The 23,709-nt window shown below is 36.3% G+C and overlaps 1 protein-coding gene across 4 annotated transcripts in view; it reads right to left on the bottom strand.

The window, feature by feature from the left end:
- Nucleotides 1–3,895: 3,895 nt before the first annotated feature.
- Nucleotides 3,896–23,709, bottom strand: part of LOC102686925 (transducin-like enhancer protein 4) — an 84,021-nt gene continuing 64,207 nt past the window's right edge. For all 4 annotated transcript variants that reach the window (XM_015368097.2, XM_006626887.3, XM_006626885.3 and 1 more), the window contains 7 exons: nucleotides 22,486–22,735; nucleotides 17,801–18,048; nucleotides 14,960–15,107; nucleotides 13,414–13,564; nucleotides 10,807–10,883; nucleotides 7,916–8,354; nucleotides 3,896–5,485 (listed from right to left, as the gene is read on the bottom strand). In XM_015368097.2, coding sequence (XP_015223583.1) covers nucleotides 8,247–8,354; nucleotides 10,807–10,883; nucleotides 13,414–13,564; nucleotides 14,960–15,107; nucleotides 17,801–18,048; nucleotides 22,486–22,735 — 982 coding nt within the window. In that variant the 3' untranslated portion in view covers nucleotides 3,896–5,485; nucleotides 7,916–8,246. The remainder of the gene's footprint in view (nucleotides 5,486–7,915; nucleotides 8,355–10,806; nucleotides 10,884–13,413; nucleotides 13,565–14,959; nucleotides 15,108–17,800; nucleotides 18,049–22,485; nucleotides 22,736–23,709) is intronic.

Genomic DNA, 23,709 nt, shown 5'->3' with positions numbered 1-23,709 from the left:
AAATTTATAACTCTTAAGCAAATTTGAATCCTTTCTGATATTGGTGCTGATGAGAGGATTACATTTTGTGGTGTTACGTTTGTAACTCTGCTGATCCAGGCTGAATTTAATTTAAATGTGGTGATTTAATTGACATTTGACAGCAGTCAGAATTTCACAGTCACCTGTACAATCTTACTCAAGAAAAGAAAAACCACCATGAACTCTTCATACAAACACCTACTGTATGCATCAGAGGAAAATGGCATTCAGGACATCCTGCCACAACACTCATTTTCTATCAGTGTATGTCAGTGCTAGCTCATAATCATGCTTTCAATGTTCTTCAAGTTAGAGCATCAATGTTGCACTAAATGTTGATGCTGTTAAATGTTACCATAGCTTCAGGAAAGATAATGGAACAGTAAAGTCCAGGAATTAGAAAAGCAACAAACGACTATTGAAAGCGACAGCATTTACTGTGTTTTAATGCATCTCTCTTTATATATACTATACTGTATATATAGACGGATGTTACTTCTGCAAAAACCAATGGAACAGGAGTTTATCTAAAGGGGGACAACAGAAGCAGCACACACTCTGAGATGGGAGGAGATGATCCAGCACTCTAACACCTACACCCCTGAATCAAACTTGAGAGAATCAAAGACAGATAAGTTCAGCATGACACCGGTCAAATATTTTAATTTGAAGGAGAATTATGGATTCATGACTTGCCCATTATTTATGTGCAGATCCGTCAGTGATTACTGATAAATGATTCCCTTTAAGAACGTACTGTAACAAACTGGATTAACATCAGTTTTCCCAAGGCAAATGGTCTGATCCCTCACTTCTTATGCATCAGTCTGGTGCTCAAACTGGCATCATTTGTTTCTGGAGAGCATAAAGAAAAATGCAGTCTCATAAAAAAAATACATGTGTTTTTAGATGTATTTTTTTTTATTCAGCAGTGCCCATAGCTGTACTGTAGTAATGCACACCTAATCAAATGGAAGACCAATAATTTAAAAAAATGTGAACAAACTTATACTCTAGTGGATCAGAACATGCAGTTCTGTTGTTAGCAATACTGCACATTATACCTTTGTTTGCTAAACCAGGCAGGAGAGAAAACTGCCAAAGGGTGTCATAAGTTTGAGTCTTTCTTTGCTATAATATGAATCGGCAGAATCGGTGAGTGATGGCCATTAATGATGGTGAAAGTGTTAAAAGTATTTTTAGAAAAAAATGCTAGAAGAAGCAATTTTAAGACTTTTTATAACTCATATGTATGTTTTTTAAGAATAATAAAGATCTTGAAGTACGATTTCATGAACTATAAAATGTAGGGTAAAAGGGCCATTTCTTTAGATGTGTTGTTCTTACGATGGGTGTGAGATTACTGTATTCAAAGGTCATAAATCAGAGAATTTTAAACATCTTGAAAAGCAGACCCCTCATAATAATGTGATTTTGATACACAAATGTTTGGTACTTATCTAGTCTATAACAGAGCCTATGTTATACTATACTATGGAACAAGTAATAGGTTTATTCCATGATGGAAAAAAAGAAAGAAAACAACGTTTTGGCCGTGGAGCCTTCTTCAGCTGTGAGGGCTCTATGGCCAAAAAGTGTTTTCTTTCTTCTTTTTTTCAGCATGGATAAAACCCATTACTTGTTCCGTTGCAGCCTACACATGTTGATGCAGCTACCTACCTGAACTATATGTACTATTATTATAGATTATGAATTAGGTATTGCTTTTGAAGCGAATGTCATTTTTTCATAAAATGTACTGTAGATGGTTGTAGGAGCTTAATATTATTTAGTTTGTTATTCTGCAAAAAACATTATGCTTTTTATATAATATATAAAATATATAAAAACATGACACGTCTGGTGATTAGAGAAATATTACTCAACTTACAGTGCTTATGAGAATGTTTGTACTGTCTGTAAACTGCATTTTGGTCTTATTTTGGATGAATGTAGAGTCATCCAGAACAAGAAAACATTAGTTGGATTTTAGTATTTTTTAATCTATTTATAATATAAAAATACCATGTCATTAAAAAGACCTCCAGCAAACTTTTAACCAAACTACAGTTGTAAATATATCTTGCCACTTTTTTCTCATAATATTTTATTTAAATTAAATAAGAAAATCCATCTGCAAAAGATGGGTGAGATTCTTACTATTGCACAAAAGTTAATTTTGTAATGTCTGAAATGAAATATCTTCTGACTCATACAGTACACAAGTTTTTAATTCAATCAGCCTAGTTCAATCACTAAGGATGTTTCTTTGCTGAGTAAAACAAAGTAAAAACAGTACTGTCATAAAATATCATAATCATAAAATAAAAAAGGTAAAGGAAAGTACCTGAACTCAAAACACCCATGGTAACTCCACAGAGATTTTTAATAAATTGAGACACAGACTAGAAAAAACAGACAAAATGCATGTTGTATTAAAGAAACAATCTAACACCTAGCAACAGGTAGTTTCTCTTATTTTGTAAGCTTACAAGTTTCATTTCTTCGTTTATAAAATATTATTCTGATCAACTATTCAATACCAAAGCAGAATCAGGAGAACCTACTGAATAATTGTTTAATCATTACATACAGTAGAAAATCATTAATGAACAGAAAAAATGATGTGTAAAAAGGTCTTCAGGTAACAGTGAAATTGGTTAAAGTAGTTTTTTGAAGAGGATGATCATACATTGACAGGCATATGCAGAATCTTAAGCAAGACATATGTATTTGTTTTTTTCTGCTGACTTAAATATGTAAAATGTAACAAAGCTTTTCTAAAGTTCCTCTGTACAGTTGCTAAATCCAGTATATATGCACATCTGATGACCCTTAGTTGGGTATTTTGTTAGTGCATTAGGTAGTTAATAAATACAATATTTAAAATGAATGCCGTTTTTCTTTTGCCCTATAAATGCAAAACCCTTTTTAGTTAGTACTCTAATCTCACAAAAATATTCCCTAACTCTAAAATGGCATTAGGAAGAATGATGTTCATGATATTCCATATTGTTTCAAGGAGGAATGTTATTTAAGAAAGATGGGAGGGAAAGAATAAGGCAAGATTATAAAGAAAATGCAAATGTATTTCCTACAGTATATTGGCTGGACCAAATCACAGAGCTTCACTAATACATTACATTTTGCAGCCCAAGCTTGAATGGCACTAATACTTACGTTTCACTTTCAACAAATTTAACCATCGTTTAAAGCCATTAATGCTGAGCAATTATTTCATTGTTTTATAACAGAAATGCTTGAATCATCAAGCATTAATTTCAAACTAAATGGCTTAATTTGTTGTGTTGAAGAAAAAAAATCAATTCAAAATCAAATATTTTCTGCCAGGGATCTGACAATCCATATGTGTGAAAATCCTACTGTCCTTCTAATTAATGGGACACCTTCTTATAAGTTTAATAATATTAGATCTTTTTTTTTTATTTTATACCTGCCCAATTTGGAAAGTTGATTTATTCTTTATGTCTCGATTCACTCAGCACAGCTTACCAGCAGGGGACAGTGAGGATGGGCAGACATGCTCCTCTGACCCACCCAACCATCAGGTACATTCATCTTCTGACTTACTGCAAGCTCCACAGCGGAGACGTGGCACATCTTGCACTGAGGTCACTGCAAGCCTGCAGGCATCTGGCAGGCTGCAAGAGCTGCCATTTCAACAAGAGCCAAGAGAGTCCTGGCCAGCTAATCCTACCCCTGTACCAGGTCCCACTCCCAACTCGCTATTTTAGGAGTGTTGGTCACAGTCTGTTAAGGCTCAGATTCTCGACATATGGACTATGGAACTCATACAGGGAAGGCCCCAGCTCTCAGTTCAGGATATACAATAGCACTCGGTTTTCCCCCAGAATAAAAGCAAAAATATTTAATCATGCTTTAATAAATAAACAGAAAATGGAACATCTCAAGTACTGAACTTTTAGGAATTCACTGCTTTTTGACATAAGGCATCTAACAAACTGACAAAATAGCAACATAAAACAATAATTGCTCAGCAATTATTGGCACTGCGTGGCCAATACAGCTACATTATGCCACTCACTCAACAGAAAGAGTTCTTCTGATAGGTTCTTCAGTAAGCTATTTAAATAAGATGTTTGTATGCATCTTTAATAACTTCTATTTGAATCATTTTTATATATTTTAAGTGCATCTTTCTCATCCATTTGCTTTCCCTCAAGTATTCTGTCCCAATTTGCAATCCCATTTTATTCTCCACAATATAAATGGTAAATGTGTTGTTAGCATCTTCCTAAGACTTAACTCCCTTACCTTGTATTGGCACTCAAAGTCTGAGACACAATAGGTTGGTATGATTTTCACTTCTTAGCTGAAAGCTGTTTTGATTTCTTGTACAGTATATAGGCATATTTGCCCTAGTGGGATGAAAAGCATTGCACATATCATAAAACAAAGTATTCACCATATGAGCTAGAGTCATAAATTATAAATGTTTATTCACATAAGGACCAACAAAGAACTTGCAAAATTTTCATTCATGTATAGAGCTGAATGCTAAATACTGCAATATGTTAAGTATTTACTATTATCATTAAACCATACAACAGCATCGATCACTGCTCCGGCTGGGTGCTGTAATGTTATTTACCTGTTTCTGCCGATTTAAAAAGTGAAGCTAGAGTCACAAACCAAAAATATTTAATCCATACAACCTCCAAAAATGAACTGCAGTGCTGTTTGTGTCACTGCACATTACTGAAGAAAAACAAAACAAAAAGAACAGTTGATGTTGCATCAGAACTATATACATTGCAACTTTTAGTATCAAAATCCTTCAACATTGCAGTATTCTCTCAAACTTTTCAGACACAAAACACTAAGAACTTGGAATAAATTTGTCTACCACTTCTGGAACTCAAGTAGACAAGTCTATTGTAAACTGGATATTGTGGCTCTATATTCTAATATCAAATGGAGTACACCTAAACCAATACAATATATTACCTATATTAATGGTTTGATCTATAGCAGCAAAGGCACTGTACATCAGCAGATCCACAGACTTGGTTCTTTTAAGCATTCAATGCACGTAGTGTCCAGAAAAGAATATTTACAAATAAAATGGCAAAGAATATTCTGTTTTTTTGGAAAGGATTCCAAAGCAAGGTTCGTAGCACATTAGCCAACAATCCATGACTGCAGGGCGCTAATGATGATTTTGTTAGTATTCACTGGCTTCTGTAATTTGTGGTCGGAGATCAATTCTGGGTGTGGGAAGGCTGTCTGGGTTCCACGGGCATGAGTGTAATTCACAAAGCAAATCGATCGGCATTCCCTTCCTTCTGCTTACACTGTATTGTCCATGGTCTTTAATAACTGGAATGTAATCCAAATGGGCATTGCTGTGTAAATATTTGGCTTCTGCAAGAGAACAGCATTTCCTGCCAATGTCTGGAGATAATACCATCCTTCTGCAAAACTGAAAAGACAGGCATAAAGAGAGGTTAACAGCCAGTTATGCATTTTAATCCAAAAAAGGTGTAAGTAAAAGAAGCATTCCGTTAAGCATCTTATTGAGCTAGTATATACTTAAACTTTGTATTATCTAAACTGTACAGGCCATCATTTATTTCTTTCATTAACTGAAATATTTCTAAAACAAACATGTTGCATGTCTGCTTCATGTTGTGGATGAATCATATCTCTCAAAATGACAGGGTGGCGAGCTTATAAAATATCCTTCCAATACAAGATAACTGATCTCTATTTCTTAACAAAATGACTGCTGTCACTGTAATGGTTTAACCTTCATTTGATGATTAAATGTACTACATTCTAAAGAGAAATATAATACTTTATACATTAATTTAACTGAATGCAAACATTCAGAAAGACAGACACACAATGACTATATATAAGAAAATGTTGACATTAACACTTTTTAAAGACTTTCATATATATGCAGAAATAAAATGTGATAATAAACAACATTAAACACCTCACACTGTTGAGGAGTTTTACTGAACTACATTATATCATTTCTGAAACGAAGTATTGTAAAATGTGTACAATTTGGTAATCACACCTACAAAACAAACAAATAAACTACTATATTTAATTGCAGTGATTCTCAATCTATGGTCTGCTTCTTGTCCAATCAGCACACAACTGAGGCCCATCTGACACCATGTTAAAATAATTCAAAAGACTGCTGCATGGTTTGTTGAGTAATGCACTTGAGTATAGTTGTCATGTTGCATCAGTGTCCTGTCAGCAGCTGGGCAGGGCAGATGAGAGAAAATGGATCGCTTTGTTGTTTGTGGGGAGAAATGACATTCAGGACCCCTCAGAAGCCAATGAAAGAAAAAAGGAATCATAGAGGATATAAGCACCACACCCTGGCAGTAGAAAGGAGGAATGAAAGGAATGAACAAGATGACTGGAGAAAAATGTGTGCAAATTTAGAAAGAAACAGGAGGCCATTTTGGCAATAAACCAAATCATTCATAAGTTCTTGCATGGAACAAGATACCCCTCATGCTGCTGAAACTGATACACTGGCTTCTTCCAAGAAGTGGCTAGATGAGAATCTTGGATCAATTAGCTACTAAAAAACTAAATTAGTTAGGTGGGCCAAATGGTCTGCTCTTGTTTGTAAAGGATCTTATGTTTGTTTTGCTTATTATGTTATACAGCTCAGACCAAAAAACTGAGTCCAAAACACACAATGCAAAAAGACATCTAAAGTCAAAACAAATAACCATTTTTTAAGTGAAATCCAAGAAAAATCTGAAATCCCTGAATACAGAAAGTTTAAAATTAGTCTGCTTGAGAGACAACTAAGAATGAGCAGAAAGTGAGACCTTACAGAATTTCCCAGATGATTCCCAAATATACAACCCCCCCATAGCAACTACTATCTCTTTAGTGATTTGAGAAACAAAAACAAAATCATAAAATCATTTTTTAAAATATTCAGTTAAGTAGTAATATTTTATGCTGTTTGGCAAACGTGATGAAATGAGGGTTCTGCTAAATTTAGTTGTTTCTTTTACAATTGTTGGAGGTCTGAGTATGACTGCTAAACATCAAGGACTAGTTGTCCAAATGATAGATCAGACAAATTTGTTAGTATATCATTACAACGTGCCTAAAAGGCTCCGCACAATTTGTTAGAAGACAGCAGCATGAACTAAATAATGGACAAAGTTATTGAATTACTGTAACTAAAGAAACTTATTTGAAGGCTGACCTTCACTTCCATCATCTTATATTGTACATGTGAAAGTACAATTAGGCTCAGGTAAGGCTCTTCAACAATTTGTCACATTACCTCCAGAAATTGTAGAACGTTCTCTTTCTACAACTAAAGATTAATATCTTGTACAACAAGACAAAAGTTTCAAGATCTGACATTAATAGGGACTTTTTAACAGTAAGTGTTTTGTTTTGTCAACTTAAAATGGTCTTGTTAAACATTTGCCAGTATCCACATGGAAGGTACTGTATCAATTTGATCACAATGCTGTCAGATAACAATTAATCATATTTTTTCCTGCCTACAGGTTAATAGCTACATTTGTTACATTTATGGTACACATAGAACAGGGAGAATTACACACAACCCATAGAGGTAAAAAGTATATTGTGTTCTAATTGTATGTCATCTGGAAAGATGTGTGGATAGATAGCTAAGATGAGATAGAAAGACACAGTAAAAGTGAGAAAGACATGTTCCCTTTCCAGGTAACTGGAAGAGCTTCTCACATCTTCCAAGGAAAAAATATGGTTAATGAATTTTGTTTTCTTCACAGTCGGACTCTGAAAATGTAGCAGAATCCAAACTTCCAACCATATCTAAGCATTAATAATAATAAACAGTAATAGCAATATTAAATTAGGAACATACCTTTTAGTTGGTACCTTAATCAGCTGTATCCAATTCCATTAAACACTGGTTAGAAAATCTCCTTAAAAATAAATAACTGAATCTACTGTACAGAATGAATGTGTGTTCAGGTCGTGGAGAATAAGCCTGGTTGGCATAATCAGTCCATTCCACTTTGAAGATTTGGTATCACAAGTGTGTGCTGTACATCCGCAGTATCGTAGTAAAGTAAGTCAGGGCTCATGTAGTGGATTCTTTTTTATACAAATTCTTGCTTCAGAAAGTCCAGTCTTAAAGAACAAATATAACAAAGTGCTTCAGCAGGAGTCCTCTTTGTATTCACATCCTCTGTTTAATAAATAACTTCATAAACTGTGGCCTTCTTGTCCCCAGAGCCTGTGACAATATATTTATCATCCACAGAGATGTCACAGCTAAGTACTGAGGAGGACTCCTTAGACTAAAAAAAAAGGAGAAAAAAATTAGAAACAAGGCATATTGTAAAATGAAAGAAAACACAGTGCAAAAAAAATAATTAATGTCTTTCATATGCGAATGATTCATCTTTTCTTTCTTCAAAGGGAATAAGCAGAAACAGATGTTTTCAAACAGTAACTCGATCCCCCAATAGCAAACTTGTTTGTAGACTGCCAGAAATAAATGATTTAATAGATTATTTTCTCAGTGGTTGCTGGCAATTGCTCCCCTTAAAAAGTTAGTATGTTCAAAATATTATCTGTAATTCTTGGCAGGTCTAAAAGCCTTAAGTGGTTGCAAATGCATGAGAAATCATAAAAGTCTTTATTTTTCTTGGAACGGCACATCTACCCAGGCCAGCTCTGTGGAATCAGGGCGCTAACAAATTCACAACGTTTACAGCTTCACTACACGTGGTTAACATTACTACATTTTTATTATTATATTTATTACATATCCATACAGAGATGCTGTATTTGGATTATCAAAGTTTGCTTTGTAGATATTAAAAGTCCTAGCCACTAAACAGGCAAAGTAATGAAAAATAAGGCAATTCCACAGACAGTATTTATTTTTTGCCAGTGACAGTAGATATGATCTCAATTTTAACACTAGAAATGTATCAACAGATGTGCTGTAACTAAGCATAAGCCCCTTTGCAGGACTCCTAAAACTTCTTGGAGATTCTATTTAATTTTGGCAAAAAAAAATGTATTTTGCTCAGGTTAGTGTCTTTTACTAAATCTACTTTGTTAATAATTTCTATTGGTGGGTCTTTATCCAATTTTTTGCCAGGGGACAGCTTTTTAAGAACCTTTTTTTTTAAATAAGGACCCACAGTTCAAATACAAAATCCTGTGGTCTGGAATTATTCGAAATCATGCTACAATTAGAAACAGCTGAACTCAAGTGTAACAGGTGAACTGCTTATCCCTGACGAAAATGGGGAGCACAAATGCACGTTATAACTTTGTAGATAAAAAAAATTACAAATCATTAAGTATCGTTTCTTTCACAAATATGATGTTCCTTAATTTTAAAACATTGAGAACTGGTAAAGAAAATACAAAACAATTAACAAAACACTGCACATCATTAAACATTGATTAGAAATTATGCATAATATAAAAATACAATGTTCATTTTTTTAAGAAGTCATCAGACTATCACTGGAAGGTTATTTTCACATTTGTAGCCCACTGTTGTCCTGCACACGTGTGCATAATTCTAAGCCTTGGTCCAAATTTATTTCAACATAAAAATGTTATTATTCATAAGGGAGCTGTTTGACTAATTATGAATAGCCTAAATTGAATTTCATCAGGTCTCAGAAAGCATGCTGAATTTAGTTGAACCTGCAAAGTAGTCCTAATTGATGATCAAATATAACCAGATAAGTAATTTAATTTGTACAAAATTCTTCATCACATTGCTCTGTAAAAATACAAGAAAGTATCTGGTTTTTAAAACTCATAAATTGCAATGCACTTCCAACACCACTCATTAAATGGTGTTTCGGTTTTTTTTAAAAAGATTAAGCTCAATAAGATAATATGGTTTGCTTATTGCAAGTAATAAAGACAACATTAGCACAGGGAAAGAACTGGAAGAATTATTTGTGTGCATCGAAGTCTTCCCTTTGTTGCCTTTCATGACACCAAGTAAACATCACACCATATTCAAAGTCAGTATGATAGTTTTTTTTTTCTTTGAAAGATTTATAATGTCATCTCTGCCACACCATGTTTCACCAAATGCAATCTACAATCTGTGTGGCCTTAGTAACCTCAATGTGTTTCAACTCACTGACAGCTCACTGCAGTTGATAAAGCTATGCCAAACCTACACCTGTTGTTTCTACATGAGACTAGACATTTTGCCATTTAAAAAAAAGGCAATAATACTAATTTTAGATCATCACAACAACATAATTGAAACCGCCTTTTGTTTCTATTACAAAGTCATCAACACTGTGTGTTGATGTTATTTTTACCCATATTAATTTTGTATCGCCAAGGTTTCCTTTGACCCTTCCAAAAACATAAACGTTGGTGCCAAGACATTACCTGCCCAAGACGCCTGTATTAGTACCTTGTTATTTCACAGTCCACAGTGACACTGACTCAAAGCCATGCAGCAATTTGACAAGATGTGCTCCAAAGCAGCTTTCCTGACTCACAGTGTCATTATCGCTTCACCCCCACTGCTGCAAATTAGCTGGTGCCAGCAAGAGATCATAAACAGAATGCAGACGAAATTGCTTTCTCTGCAGCCCTATTTTCCAGACATCTTGCCAGAGAAGGTGTCACCATAAGCCCTTCCCACTAGCTGAAAATCAAAATTATGGAAATAACAGCAATGCTAACATTCATATAACATTCACAAATCACACTATAGTCTCATTAATTTCTTATTTGTGCTTCAGGTGTACTTACTTGGAATATACTTGCTCCATATGGTGTCCGCCAGGCATTCAAAAGGTTGTCTTTACCAGTGCTCACAAACCACTTACCTGAAAAGCAGTGGGATAAGAAAAGAATTAAACTCTTGCTCACACAGAATGTGCGTAGGAATTACGTGTCGAAAGACTAAAAAATACATGAAAGTCAAGCAGAAATGTTTCTGTTCTTAACAAATAATAATGTCTCTAAAGCTATACGAAAAGATTAATTTGAAAAATATGCATTAATATGAGGGTTCAATAAAGGGGGTACCAATGCAAAGCAAAATTTGAAACTGAGTGAAACTTAAATGATCATGAACATGAGAATCCGTTACGTTTATAGAGGCAAAGGTTTTAAGGTATTATTCAGTTGACTAATAAAACATGAAGGTCAAACCTGGGCAGCCTATAGTATATTAGTCACAAGCAATCCAACTGGAATGCATTTAAATACTCTAATATAAGACTCCACTGGACTATAACTATGTCTGACATTAGCCATTTAACACTGTGCTGCGATTTGTCTCAGGACAGAATAGCCATAGATATTAAAGCAAAAAGCCCAGACACAACCACCTCAGAAAAAAAAACAGAAAAAATTTAAACATATGCTGTAGAACAGTCTTGCTGTAGACCTTCTAAAAATTTAAACCAGCTCTAAGATTATTGAAAACCTTATCTCTTTTGGAAAAGTGGAGAGAATAAGCTGTAACTTGCTGAAGCCCATTCTTAGTTCAGCAGCTGTCCTTCAAGAACTTGGCTGCCTTTGATCAAGGGAAATCAGCAATGCTTACATTCTCCTGGTAAATCCCAGAATGGCATTTATCCTCAAACAGTAAAGAGAAAACAGAAACCTCCACATCCTCACCACACTAATTTACTGATGATAAAGTAATCCAATCAGCTGCACAACACTGAAGCGCTGCCAGAGGTTCATTAACACCTAAACTTTCATTATCTCAAAGCCTTGCTTTGTAATTCTGGACTCTCCTCCTACCCAACTCTCCTTCTTTATACGCTATTTAATTTAGTGAGGATGCAGTTGCTTAAACAGTTCATTGATGAAGCTACAGTTAAATGGCCTAAACAAAGAATAGTATATAATGATATGCTGAATAATAACTGTCAATTATTTTCTCTACATACAATATGATCCTGATACATACAGTATACTGTTGCACAAAAAAACCTAACCTAATAGGTCTAATGGATTTAATTAAACTTGACATGATGGCGTTTCCAGCATGAAACATAACATACTGTTAAACTAAAAACATTGCAAATCTAGGATCAGCTATCACCCAGACTGTGATATACTCTGGACAGACTGCTGTAGAAAGTTCCACCGCTCTGGAACTACTGCCAACCAGGTCAGGTTGGCAGGTGGCAGTTGTTTCTTGTTGCAGATACTGAAGTGCTGGTCCCACAGATGATCTACTGGACAGGTCAGCAAAAAAAGCTGGCCACAGTTTTCATGAAGTTGTGCCATTGTAATCCAAGCACTCTGTGCTCTTGCAGTGTTCTACTGTAATCGACAATTCCAGAATGACTTTCAGGAATGGCTGCTGACTCTAAGATTCGACCAATGTATCGCCGAGCAGTAAGCTTGCGCCCTCACTTTATCTGCCATACAGGCATTGTTGTGATAAAGGAGATGCACCAATTCCACTGTCCCAGCGGTTAGCTTGAGCTATGTAAGAGTCACCATAATCAGTACGAAACCTCCAGCCACGTTTCATCTTCTGTCAGGGCTTTCAAGGGCAAAACAGCATTCAATAGTGAATAACTGTTGGCTCACAGGAGGCAGCAATTTCATCTTTCAGCTGTCAACATGTTACCCCTGAATGGCCTCTGAGCATGAAGTTCATTTTGATGCAGATGGTGCTGATACATGGGTTATTTCTCCCCGAAATATTTCACATTGGAGCTACTGCAGTCTCAAAATGATAACAGATGAATCAGATGGACCAGGGCCAAAGTGGCTGCTCTGTCTTGCTGGATATGGTCTGTCCCTTATAGAGCTCAATTTCTAGTTCATTTGGAATAGATGTCAATGGTTGAAGAAGAACATATCATTCTCCGGGCAACTTTGCTCACACATTGCCTTCAATCATGCCAATAACCAAGTGTTCATCATTACCCAAGCTGGGCATGGTTGCATGTTTTGCCATTTTATGAATTCAATAAAACCATGTCTTTCAGAATGGCTTTAAATGCAGATTTTAATCAATTTTATACTATTCTTAATCTTTGGCAATTTTCTTGTGACCTTCTACTACTTAGCACCTGGAAGTGTTCATGACTTGAGCTCCGTATATTATGGTTCCTTGGAATAACTACCTCATCAGGGAACCTTTCTACTCAAATTTGAACATACAAATTAAATTCCTATTAGGCGGTTGATATTAAATTTTATTCTGCTGTGTTTTTACTGTGCAGCAGTATAAATAAAAAATATATAAACCTTTAATACTCCACAGAAAAAATATTAAACTTAATTAAAAATGCATATAAGCAGCTAAAAATAGATCCTGCCAGATACACACTTGTATTACAAACTATCTGCAAACCGTTCGAAATGTGAAGTATGTGTAATTACCACAGTGGGCAAATTTGAGTGACAGAACGCAGCTCTCGTGGAGATGCAGCTGGTACTTGTCTGGCTTGGTGACATGCAACACCTCAACATTGCTGTTCTCCATTCCCACAGCAAGCCACTCGCCAGTGGGGCAGTACCCCAAAGAGAAGATCTGCAAAACAGAAAATAATAATGGGACTCTCCAGAGGACCTTCATGTTTCAGTGCACATCTAATAAAGCCAGTTATAGGAAATGTATTGTTAAACAAGTAGATAGCTGTGTCAGTATGCGTAGGCTGCAAAGGAACAAGTAAAGGTTTATTCCATGCTGAAAAGAGGAGAAAGGAAACACAATGCTTCGTCTGTGGAGCCTTCTTTGGGTATGAAGAAGGTGTCACACCCGGAGAAGGCTCTACAGCCGAAGCGTTGTGTTTCTTTTCTGCTCTTTTCAGCATGGAATAAACCTTAATTTGTTTATTGTTAAACAAGTAAGAGTTGTACCACAAAAAGAAGAGGCACACAACTCTTGTGTATACTATGTGCAATCAGTAGTTCACACTATAGCAGATATTTATTTATGAAATATTTAAGATGCCATTAATTATTTACACAGCTCAAAGGGACAAGATTAAACAATTTATATTAAACTATTTTATCAAATTGTGTCTCAAATAATGCTACCAAGTATTTTCTTCTGAATTTCTGATCTCCTTTAAAAATTTGTGGGATATACCTGTTTTCTACATTAATGCTGAACATGAAAGTGATAAATGTTGAAACAGATTACACTGCAACCAAGAAATGGAAATAGATTCAATTTAGTGAAAATCTCATTGGGTTTTTTTTGAATCACTCAAATCTTATCTTTGCATTTACAATACCTTAGCTGATTTATCCTCATCACAGTTAATAAGAAGCAAGTGTAACAATGCATCCAGTGTTAAAACGTCATTATATTTCTATTAGTCACCTCTGAAAACATTGTACTCATCTGTGCATCAAATGTGGATGAAAAATTAACATGTTGCCAGTTTTAAATGACAGCTGAACTGTACTATAGAAAAAAAGAGCTACATAACACCATTCCATACTAAGACATTTTTCAGCTGTTAGCAGAATACTCCAACATCTTGAACAGATATCAACTAAATTCCTAAAGGAGAGAAGAAAATTCAAGGGAATCTAAAGCCTAAGGCAAAATTAAAGTTTTTCATCTAATATACTATAAGGCATTAAAAATGCAACAAATAAACACTGGAACAAACAGCATTTATTATGTTTTGTAATGTGTCTCAGTAAATATAGACATGAATGAGCGAAAAACTGAAATGGTCTATATGCTGTTATACCATGTCTGTCAGGATTGATTTACTCTCCTGTTTAGTTGTGTTTTTCCCTTCATACATAACAGTTCATAACAGATAACGCTAAATTCCTGTCAATAAGTGACTTGAAATTGAAACACAAAAGGATACATTTGTAAAATAACATCTTCTTCCAATGCCTGTAATATATCATGGTTCAGTTACACTCATTCCCAGCCTAGGATTTGCATACGAAAGTGTACCTGTGAAGTGAAATCGTGCTGCTGTAGCTGTCTGCCTTCTCTCAGGTCCCAGGACCTCACTGTGTTGTCCAGGCCTCCCGTCCACAGCTTGGTGCCGTCATTGGAAATATCAATACAGCTGGCTCCATCCGTGTGGCCCTGGAATTGCCTGATAATTCCAACACAAAAACACAAATACAGAAAAATGCCTTGTCTTTCTACACAGAAAGTAAATGTGCATTTCCTAATGGAAGAATTGGACTTTGCAGAGTAAACAGGGAAAAGATTTAACAAATAAAATATCTTTGTGGTTTATGATTCTTTTGAATCACTTTTATTTGGGGGGCATTATCTTCCAGCTTACCTATTACCCACTGCCCCTCCCCCAAAGCCTCATCTCTCACCCACCCAACCACGGGCGGGCCCAGAAATCCCCATCAGCACTACTAAAGTGCAAGATCAACAAGACTGTGATGGCATCCAGCACACCAGTATCAGACAGCCCTTGGTGTAAGAAATACAATATTTTTATCTTGAAAAATTGATTCAGATACAGAAGAGCTGTGGAATCACAATGATATAAAGACACCATTATACTTAAGGTCCTCAGAAATTCCTTCCCACAGGAAGCTATGTAAAATCAGAACATTACCTTAATGTACAATCCCCAGACTACTCAAAATATTCTTTTGATGGAAAGTTGAACAATGCACCATCACAATTAGACACCACTCCCGTCTTTCAAACTCAACAGAATCCAGAACATAAAAGAAATGAACTGCAAAACTATCTTTCCTCTTCTTTGTCATCCACTACATGGATCTGGGTAATGTCCCATACTAGTACTCCAGCTCTCCCTTTTGCCCCCATCACAAAAAGAATGAGAAGAAAATATTAAATAATTATGTAATTATTAACGATATACCCACTTACAACTGCAAAACAATATTGAAAGAAAGCTAATGAGTCCAAGCAAATCAAAATCAGATTGCTCTTTATTGGGAACCAGATCAGTGTAACTCCCACCCCCCCACTGTAAATCAGTAAATTCTCCAGAATCTGTTGGGAAAATAAACTATGACAATGTCCATTCACTTCTATTTATGACCACCACTTAAAATGACTGTTCTGTATTGTGGGGCAGCTTGAAATTCAGCTAGTGGGATTTTAAAAGATCTCTAGGAAGAACCTCCATAAATGTAATGAGGTCTGTCGGCCTCAACAGGAGACTGCAGGGACAAAGGACAGACCAGCTTGGGAGCTTCTTCTGGATGTCCTGGTAAGTACTGTATTATCTCCCTCCAAGCCTTAGGCAGACTGACCACTTAAATGTTGCAGCGACAAGATCTGTCCTCAAAGTGATTTATTTTGTTCTGAAAGACATGTTTTTTACCCTGTCAAACGTCTACTTTTAACCTATCAAGGCAGTAAGCTTTTCCGATCACTTTAAACTGGACAGTGAAGGAGTGCCTAAGAGAATGGAGGACTATGCTGCTCTCATGCACTGGCTCATTGATGAGCTTATATCACATAGCGTAGTATCGCTTTGGGCAAAAAGAGCTCCCTTGATCCAGAACCACCAGCTCCAAAATGGATTTGTTTAACACACTGGATGTCTAATGTAGTATGAAGCCACCCCTTTCCTGCTAGTTGTCATTCAGAGGTAAATAAAGGGAGAGGATTCTACAGGACATTCAGACAAAACTGAGCTAGGGGGGAAAAATAAGAGGAGTGAAGTGAAATGGGACCCAATATCATATTTCACTTACTTTAAAAGCAGTGTGGGTTATACTTTAAAATAATATTTGCTACTTGGTCTTGTATATTACAAATATTATACATTTAGAAAAATACAAACATTTAGAGAACATTTTGGAGCTCTTTGTCTTAGGGTGAAATTGAGGTAAAGCAGTGAAATGCATTAATATCCTGTATTTATTACAGTTCAAGTGGTGAAATATGTAACAGATGGAAAAAATAGGAAACGCTGAATTGTCAACACCACTTTGGGCATTCATGTGCAATCAAGGTCACTGGCTACTGCTGCCAACCCTGTCATGATGGCTAAGTCAACAGACCCGGGAGAAGAGGTCAGCCAACTGCAGATATGGCCAGTCTTCAGATGGGCAGGCTAACAGTGTGGCTTCCAAAAAATTGTACACTGTCGCATCAGCAGAATTTCTCACAGAAACTTGATGCAGTTAAGCATATTGAATTCTGCAGACCTCCACCATACAACAGGAGGAAAGCAAATGCAAATTAAGCTTACAATGGAAATTCTGCTTAGAGCAGAAAAGAAAACAACTAAAAAGGGCAACTTGCATAGTTTAATGATTGGGGGACCTTGTTCATCCAACAAAGAATTACTTTGCCTTCAAAATTCTCTGAAGCTGCAGTGTGTTGGAGGAATAGAAAATTAGTTTGTTTATATGGCAAAATCATTGAGACATTCCAAGAAAAAAGCATATGATTACAAAAGGGTTTCTCTACAAACAGAAAAAAATGAAAAGGCTATGATCAACAAATTCAGCCCTAAATGTAATAAGATCAAGAATGCTGCTGAGTTGGAGATCAAGAAAAGAAACTGCCTAGTCCCATGGTTTTGTGTTTCGCACATGCAGTCACCAGAGGAAAAGACTGATGAACTGATGAACTGTGTACAGGCAGGTAAGGATGGCATCAGCATTTTTCGATTAATGCTAAATTAGTCAATGCAGAGCAGCCTCTAAGACGGAAGATGAACCATGGATATTCCATGTAAAGAAAAAAATACATTACCGACACTGTCCATTCACTCCCCTCACGTCCAGCAAACCCTATCTCCAATATGGTCAACTTTCAGTTTAAGGCAGGAGGCCTCACCTGACCAGAGTCTGGTTGTGAAGGTCCCACACTGCGATGTTGCCATCACTGCAGCAGGAGAAGCAGACCTTCGAGTCGGGACTGATGGCCAGCGCGTAGCAGGCGGGAGCCGAGGACGTCAGCTCGGCCTTAATGCGCGGGGTAGGAGCTGCCAGATCCCAGATGGATAATGTACTGGCCTCCCCACCAACAATCAGGGTGCGTCCATCAGGGAGCAATCTGCAGGAACGGATGTAGTTATCTCTGTTCTGTGGAGACAGGACCCATCAACAGATTACTCACGAGGAAAGAAAAACAATATTAACATGAGTGCAGGAATCCATAAAAGTATTGTTTTCCCTCCTTGTCTTAATGAGGCATTTACATTTATGACAATGATAGAGTGGATTAATGCCAGCAAGGAAAAAAAAAAGACACTCACACAACATAAGGGAAATGTTTAAACATTATCTACTTACTCAGCACAGTAAGACATTTAATCTTAATTATCATCACAAAGCATAGACCCAAACAAAATTCTAATACAGTCACAGTGGTTATAAACATTCTATTTTTTATTCACAAAAGCATTTGATTGAATGTAAAAATGTACAAGATATGATTTTAAAACTGAATTTAGTGGCAATAAAAGAAATAGGGTTTTTGTTGTGTTCCCAGACAACTGTGAAAAGCAATCCCTTAAGAGTTATTCTAGTTACAGTCACATTTTACTCGACAGCATATGAAAGGAGCCTCCTGTTTTTTCGTTATTGTTTTCATGTTGGCTTTGTCTAACAAATCTTTCCTGCGGCCTGAGGTGTACATGCTATTACAAATTCAGGTGCCAGACGAGACATTTTATTGATTTTATTAAGAGCGGGTTCTATCCATCTCTCCATCTGGCAATGGGGATGGATGGGCTAGCAGAGCTGACCCCAGGACACCATATTGACTTACTGCCAAGACATCTGCCACTAGGCTGCAACTCCATGCCAAAAACAACGCTGAACCTAGACCCTGGCTCAAGTTGGTAATTCACACCATGCTGAGAGTTTTAATTTTACTGGAGATCTGAAAACATGTCATCAGAAGCCCTTAATAACAGTAAGAACCATGCTGCTGCAGGTAGCATTGGTGCAACAGTAGGTGGCGGTCTTCGCTTTGGACCAGACAATTTCAACAAGGTCCTGTCTACTTGGTCATTAAAGATCTCGTGGTACTCAAATACAAAACAATAGGGGATGTTAACCTTGGTGTCCAGGCTATATTCCACTCAAGCCTTTCACAATCTGGTCTACCTAAAACTCCCCTTTAATTCAACTTGAGACGTAGTTTCCTGTATCTTCCTTTATCTGATGTGCCCCAAAGTGAAATCACTGAAATGGTGCTGCTCTTTCCTAGGAAAGTAAATGGGTTCTCCTCTACATGTAAAGCGGTGCTTAATTTGGAAATCCTGAGGAAGTCTCAGTCTTCAATCGGAATGGTAGAGAGCAGATATTTGAGGGGCAACAGAAATACTGGCAATGGTAACTGATGTACATAATTATTAATAACAATGTTACTCATTTTAAGTATATTTTCAAGCCATTACTGTCAATAACATTAACTAGGTTAACCTTAAAAAAAACTTTTAAATTAGTCATTTCAAATGTCACAATCATTTGCTAGAAGACCTACTCTTATTTTTTAAAACATTTCTCTGTCAAGTCTGTAGGATTTCAAAACCCGACTGCGTGACCACCCACTAGCCTATACTATATACAGCCCATGGGTAATCATGCTTGCAAAAATATATCTGGGATAAAATTCTATTCCTTCTTTATGTTCATAAAACCATGATATAAACACATTTTTGTTTAAAAAAAGGCATGAGCAGGTGTGACATAGTCAAGGCAGTTTTTTTTTACATTCAAATGTGTAGTCTCATGTAGTACTAGCCAGATGTTAGCAACACACTGTACTTTTCTGAAATAATTTTCTTCTCATTTCTGAGGGGATGTAGTGTTGAATGTTTGAGAGTGCACTACTGGAATGCAAAATCCATCCCGTATGAATTCCCACTTAATTCCTGACAATCTATGCTGGAGGGGTGTGCAGTAAAACATGAGGCTCCAAGTCCTGTTCTGCTGTGTTGTTTTATTTGCTTCATTTCAAGTCTTTTATTGAGGTATTCAGACACACTGCACAGTGCACAAATATATATTTTTTGCAGAAACGTAATGGTCAAGTCAAAGAGTGACTGTCTTTATAATTATTTTAAAATTGTAAACATTGTAATTTCTTTCATGTCACAAGACCAAGTTCTGTAGTGGTGCTGTCCTGAATCCTCAAAACTCTCAAACTGAGAGGCCTGGGGCCGAGCTCCAACACAAAATTAAGCACAGTTAAACAATCTGTGATTCTTTGGGATGAAAAGTGCTATATAAAGTCAATTAATTATTTATATTACACAATAAAATTACATATGGCCCTTACTGTACAAATAATAGTGTTAAGAATCTAATACTTTTTTAAATGCATTTAATAATCAGTCAGATTCAGGGTTTATAATAGGTAGCTGAAACATAATCACATCCCTATAAAAAGTCTATTAGCCATTCTAATTCATAGTTGACCCAGCCAAAAACATAACTTTTAGTAACTTACCCATGACATTAACTATTAGCTTGGCTTATCCTAACACAGCAATCAAGAAGAAAGCCTTTTCCTTTATATTATATGACTTTTAATTGGATGTTTTTCAGCTGAAATACAGTTAACAGATTTAAAATTGACAGTGCTTAAAGGTGAGATCAAAACACACAGTCTTATGCAAAGATATCAAATCATATTTAACCTAAATACTAAAAAACACCATATACTTTTGTATTTAACAACTAAACTCGTTGATTACCTAGTAATGTTATGTACAAACATTTGGTAGGGTAAACTAACACTTCTGTATGTTTCAAATAGGAGTTAGAACCTTCAGAGTTACTTATGATTCTAAATTTATATTAAGTGAGACAGGACGTGGCATCTTATTCTTATGGAAATAAACATGTAAACATGTAACAAGAAACCTGCATAAACACATCCTCTATGTCCTAAACATACTTTAAGACAGCGTGTGATAAATGCAGATATGTAATGTATCATGTGTAAGAAATACCACAGGACTCCATGCTATTTTCTTTTACAAAAGAGACCTTCGGAATATATAGCAGTTAAGTGTAACCACACCTATGTATTATGGGCACAAGGAAAGACACTGTCTGAAATTTAAATGGTGTCTAGCTATGTAATTCACAGTTTGTTTTTGTTCTGGGTTCTCCAAACAGCCTACCAGGGAATTCAGACTTTTGCTCCCCATGAAGTTAAGGTTGGCCACACCTTATTCCTTTTTGGGGTGTGGTTTTGTTCTTAAGAGTGCCTAAATTAAAGTTTAGGATTAAAAGGCTGGAGCCATGAGTGGGAGTTTTGGGTGGGAGCATGCTGATGTTATCCTCCTCATTAGCAGCAGCTTTCCAGCTAGCTTGTGTGGGACCACCATTATGCCAGTGTCTGCCTTGATAATCCTGTGTTCTAGATTTAGCTACCTTCATGTGCCAGTTCAGTGGTTGTAATAAAGATAGTTACTAAACACCAGCTGAGATGTTATTCTTTCATTGCAAAGGAATGAAGCAATATGGTTAAAAAGCTAGAAATGTATTGGTGTTGTCCATTAGGGTTGCAGAACAAGAAAACAATTTTGGTTATTGCTCTCTCTATTTAATTCAGCTTTAATTCAAACCATTGTCATTTGTTGTCACGACTAATGTATTAAAACAGACCATTCCATGGCTCCAGTTTCAGTACTACAGTAATACATTCTTTTAACAAATATTAATTATTTACTTTATAATACTTCTTTTTTTTTAGAAAAAGAAAATCCAAAATGACTGCAATCCTTGCACAAACTGCAGATCTGTCTGTTAAAACACCAAGGGATAAAGATGGATTTTTAAGAATTCTTATTAAAAGAATTCTTGTATAAAAAATAGTAACCTTCAAATAAGTCAGCAAAATGATGTTCAAGTATGTATATACAGAAATGTATTGTACAGTTATATTTTTAAAATCATCACAAAACATCCTCTACTCTAACTAGATCTTACAACTGTTACAAATTTACAATATCTGAGACCTCTTTACATTTCAAACACGTTCAAGTTTGCAAGAAGTCTTAATTATGTTCTATTAACTAAGCAAATCCACAAAATTGACTGAATTTCTCTTAAATTAGCACATTTTCATCCCCATCATTTATGCTAAAGCAATAATCTGTTCTTAATGTTATGATGATACACTGGTATGAAAAATTAACACACACAACGCATTCCGCATTTCTTATTAAAAAGCACTTCTTGAACCATCCTTTCCTCTTACACTGCTGAAAAGGGAGAAATCATCACACTTTCTGCCGCTTCATCCCTGTGCTTTCGGGTTCTGCTCCCTTTCAACCACTGTTCACATCTGTTAGCCTCAACTGTGCTTTGTGGTTCTGGCTTTCCGCTTTTCATCTTGCATCAGCTGACTGCCTGTGACCTGCCTGCTGCATATTCCTTTCACAACGTAGGCAGGGCTTTTGAAGCAAGTGAGACAGCGTGCACGACAAAAGAGGAAGGGCCTGGTCTAATTTAAGCTGGCATCTCGCCACATCACTGTAGCACTCAGCAAGTACTCACCAGGCAGTCCAGCTGAGACACTGGGCTCTTGTTGCCAGGGTGACTGATGTCCCAGACCTTCACACAGCCCTTGCCGCCGGTGTACACGTGTCTGGTGGGGTTGCTGATGGTAACGGCGCACACCACCTCTCCGTGACTCAGGGTGTTGATCTGTCGGGCATGCCGCGGGATCCCTGGGCCAATCAGAGCGTCGGGAGGGAAGGGGACGGGCTGCATCTGGCCATCGGCACTCACATGAAATGAATAAGCTCTGTGGGTAGTGGAGAGTGGAGATTAAATCACAGGGCATGCAAAGGCAAACCTGCAGCAAAAGCAACTTTCCATTCATTTTATTGGAAGGATCCCGTCATTCTCCAACTTCAAACTGAATCAGTTCACAAATACTGGCAGATCATTTCTGAAGAATAATGTGTTAAAATATACTATATCAAATGGAGAAATGTCAAGGACTATTGAAACCAAAAATACAAAGATATTAAAGATGGTCTTTTCAGAAGTGACCACATATGGAGAAATAATCTAAAAGATGTAATTAATAAATGGATGTATGAGATTTTTAAAATAAATTCAATTGGTAATAAGGTAATTATATTCACCACCTTGCTTTAACTATCAAAGACAAAGAACGATGAAATACAACAATGTAACAAGCTGACAATGCATTAACAGTTCACAATAGTTTTTTTTACAAACAATTACACAGTTTACTACAGTAGATACACTTGCCCCTGGAATCTGAATTTATCAGAATTCAAAAAGGACGACAGTAAAAACTCAATTGCAGACAGATACACTGAATGTACTTCATATAGGTATTTCATTTTTGGAGATCTGTGATTTTTCACTTCCTTAGGCAAGTATTTTTATTATTCCCAAATGCAGACTAAAAGAATTAAAGATCCAGTAAATGCTTCTTAACTCCTGCCAGCTTGCACTGAGCGCTGGTGGTAACAGAGTGAAAAACAATTCTGGTGTGCCTCAAATGCTCAACATTTAATGGCTTCTGGCTTTAGTAAAGAAAAGAATGCCTTTGCATATTCTGGACATGGAATACGAGCTGACTGCACTTGAACTTATCACATAAAGCATGTGTTTCTTCATCAGCTTGTCAGTCACTGTTGTGATTATTCTCACTGGACCAGGCTCAAGCCAAGACTACATTTTTATGAAACCAGTGCAATGATTTTGGTTACATCAATTCACTTCTAAGCAGGCTTTTATTCA

This window comes from Lepisosteus oculatus, chromosome 3 (genome assembly GCF_040954835.1).
Source record: "Lepisosteus oculatus isolate fLepOcu1 chromosome 3, fLepOcu1.hap2, whole genome shotgun sequence".
In the NCBI taxonomy this organism is placed as follows: Eukaryota; Metazoa; Chordata; class Actinopteri; order Semionotiformes; family Lepisosteidae; genus Lepisosteus; species Lepisosteus oculatus.
The sequence above is the reverse complement of the archived record's forward strand: the minus strand, read 5'-3'. Positions and strand labels throughout refer to the sequence as shown.